This window comes from Cyphomyrmex costatus, unplaced genomic scaffold, assembly GCF_001594065.2.
Source record: "Cyphomyrmex costatus isolate MS0001 unplaced genomic scaffold, Ccosl1.0 scaffold665, whole genome shotgun sequence".
Lineage (NCBI taxonomy): Eukaryota > Metazoa > Arthropoda > Insecta > Hymenoptera > Formicidae > Cyphomyrmex > Cyphomyrmex costatus.
This window is the reverse complement of record NW_017280228.1, coordinates 13,317-15,733: the sequence shown is the minus strand read 5'-3', so window position 1 is coordinate 15,733 and position 2,417 is coordinate 13,317. Positions and strand designations below refer to the sequence as shown.

At 42.7% G+C, this 2,417-nt stretch overlaps 1 protein-coding gene across 1 annotated transcript; it reads right to left on the bottom strand.

Moving 5' to 3' along the window:
• Positions 1 to 238: 238 nt before the first annotated feature.
• On the bottom strand, positions 239 to 649 carry LOC108780024 (uncharacterized). Its single transcript, XM_018547595.1, has one exon. It carries the CDS (start codon positions 647 to 649, stop codon positions 239 to 241), a length of 411 nt encoding a protein of 136 aa, XP_018403097.1.
• Between the last annotated feature and the right edge of the window lie 1,768 nt (positions 650 to 2,417).

Genomic DNA, 2,417 nt, shown 5'->3' with positions numbered 1-2,417 from the left:
AATGGTACTGAAACGCACCTTGCCGAACAACGTGTGGATTTTCATCTGCCCAGAATAAATGATTCCGGAAGTTGAACACGCCATTCGGTGTGAAGGATGCTTCGTCCGCCCACAGGATGCGGTCGGGAAAAAGATCATTCCGCCGACACTGCGCGAGCAATCCTACAATACATTTCGCCGTTAATATTTCTTAAGAAAACAGCGAGAATATTATGATAAAAGTAATGAAAATACCTTCTCAAAAGCAGATGCGCGGCACTTCATCTCGCTCAAGAAGTTGCTGCACCCGCTGAAAATGATACGGGTGCAGTTGGTTCTCGCGTAGAGTACGGTGCACCACGAGTCGAGAAACCTCGAGCGCATGAGCCGCATGGCGTATGCTATTTCTGGGGTTCTCCTCGAATGCTTCCAGAATTCTCTCCTCCATGTTTACGCCAACGCGCATTCTGCCACCATCGTAGTGTGGAATCCGCAACACGGATCCTGTCTCCCGTAAACGTCGGATACATCTTAAAATGACGCTATACGTAGGATGTGCGCGTCTAGGAAATTGTTCCGCGTAGAGACGGGCGGCAAACCGAGCATTTCTATCGGTTTCACCATACACAATTATCATATCAGCGTACTCTTGAGCACTATAATTTTCCATTTTGCGCGAAATGGGCGCAGTGTCGTTCAAATAAATACATCGCGATTACGCAAACCAATGAACGGCACGAGCGTCGATGTTCGTACGTTAACAATTTCATTTGTTTCCGTCTAGCGCTACTCCGAATTTAATGTGTCTTGATAAACAAACACGACACTGCGCCCATTTCGTGCAAAATGGAAAATTATAGTGCTCAATTTTTTGGAAAACGAGTTGTCAGCCCTTCTCGAAGACGTTTCTCTTCGGGATCGGGAGCAACTCATTTTCCAACACGATACGTTTGCACGGTACGTACGCAATTTTTTAGATACGCGCTATCCGGACAGGTGGATAGATCGAGGTGGCCCAATTACTTGGTCGGCGCGGTCGCCGGATCTTAACGTGCTCGACTATTTCGTTTGGGGTCACATCAAACATTTAGTCGAGCATAATCGTAATGGTACTGAAGCTGAGATGCGACAAGCAATTGTCGCAGCTTTCAATACCATTACGCCAGAAATGGCGCACCGCTCTACGCGCAACATTACTCGAAGAGCCGATCTCTGTTTGCGAGAACGAGGAAGGCACTTCGAACAATTCTTGCATTTAAATGCAAGAGTGGATTAGACCTACTGGGGATACCACTTTAAAAAAAATGCGCCATGCTATCTACCGCAAGGTGGTGTGGAAATGATAGCGCTCTATCAGTTCCTTGCCACAAAAGAAATTATTTCTTGACTCGCGAATTTTTGAAATTTACCGAATATACTATCGATGTTTTATGAAATAAACATAAAACATTTTGGCATATAAAGTTAAAAAAGATTTATAAAACTTTTGCAATTACTAGTATGTAAAAGTGATCTAAAATATATTTTAAGAACAATACAATTGCTTTTCTATAGTGTCTTAATCTTTTACATAATCATTCGATGAAATTTATGCGGGTGTCCAAACTTTCATGTACAGTAGCGTCATACAGAAAAATATATCATTCTCCAGTACTAAGAGAGGACGCAAATTTTAGTCAGTAACGAATTCTCTTCACAAAGAATATTCCCTCGATAAAACAATTTTTAAATACACTTACGCCCGTATTCAGAACGCGCTAACAGCGATGTTAGCGCGCTAACCTGCTATAGTTTACGTCACGTATACTATAGAATTTCAGAGATAAAAGCGCGCTTTTATCGATAAAAGTGCGTTCTGAATACGGGCCTTAATGTCAAGATTCGGACTTTTGGTCGTTCGCGCGCTATGCCATCCGCGACGGTGCAGCCATCTCGCGGCTTCCACGATAACTCCGTTACCTCACCGCGTCCCGCAACCACTTATTGCCGGTCTCCCCCTGAACTTTTCTGCAGCCTCGAGCTTGCGTAGATCGCGCATGCGCGGCGATGCGTGAGTCAAACATTTTTCTGTTCTCACCGGCAGTGCATTTCTTCTCGTGCTTCCAAGCAAAATTGTAAGCAGCAATAAAGTTTCTTCTGGTAGCCAAACCTGCCAAAAGCACGCATTGCAAATTTATGCTACGTATTATAATGGTAAAAATCGAGCAGCGGTCGAACACGGTTTACCATTTCAGTATAGCGCTAACAGAAATGCAGCAAAAATAGAGCAGACTTGTAATACACTAGCAAAAATTCTATAAAAATTCAACAAACGTTATCGGAATAAAACAAGCAGAATTCGAACATTACATGCTGGCAAAATAAATTAACAAAAAATATATCAACACTTGATATAAAACATGACGACATGTTAAATCAACAAAATGTAGTTAGAAATC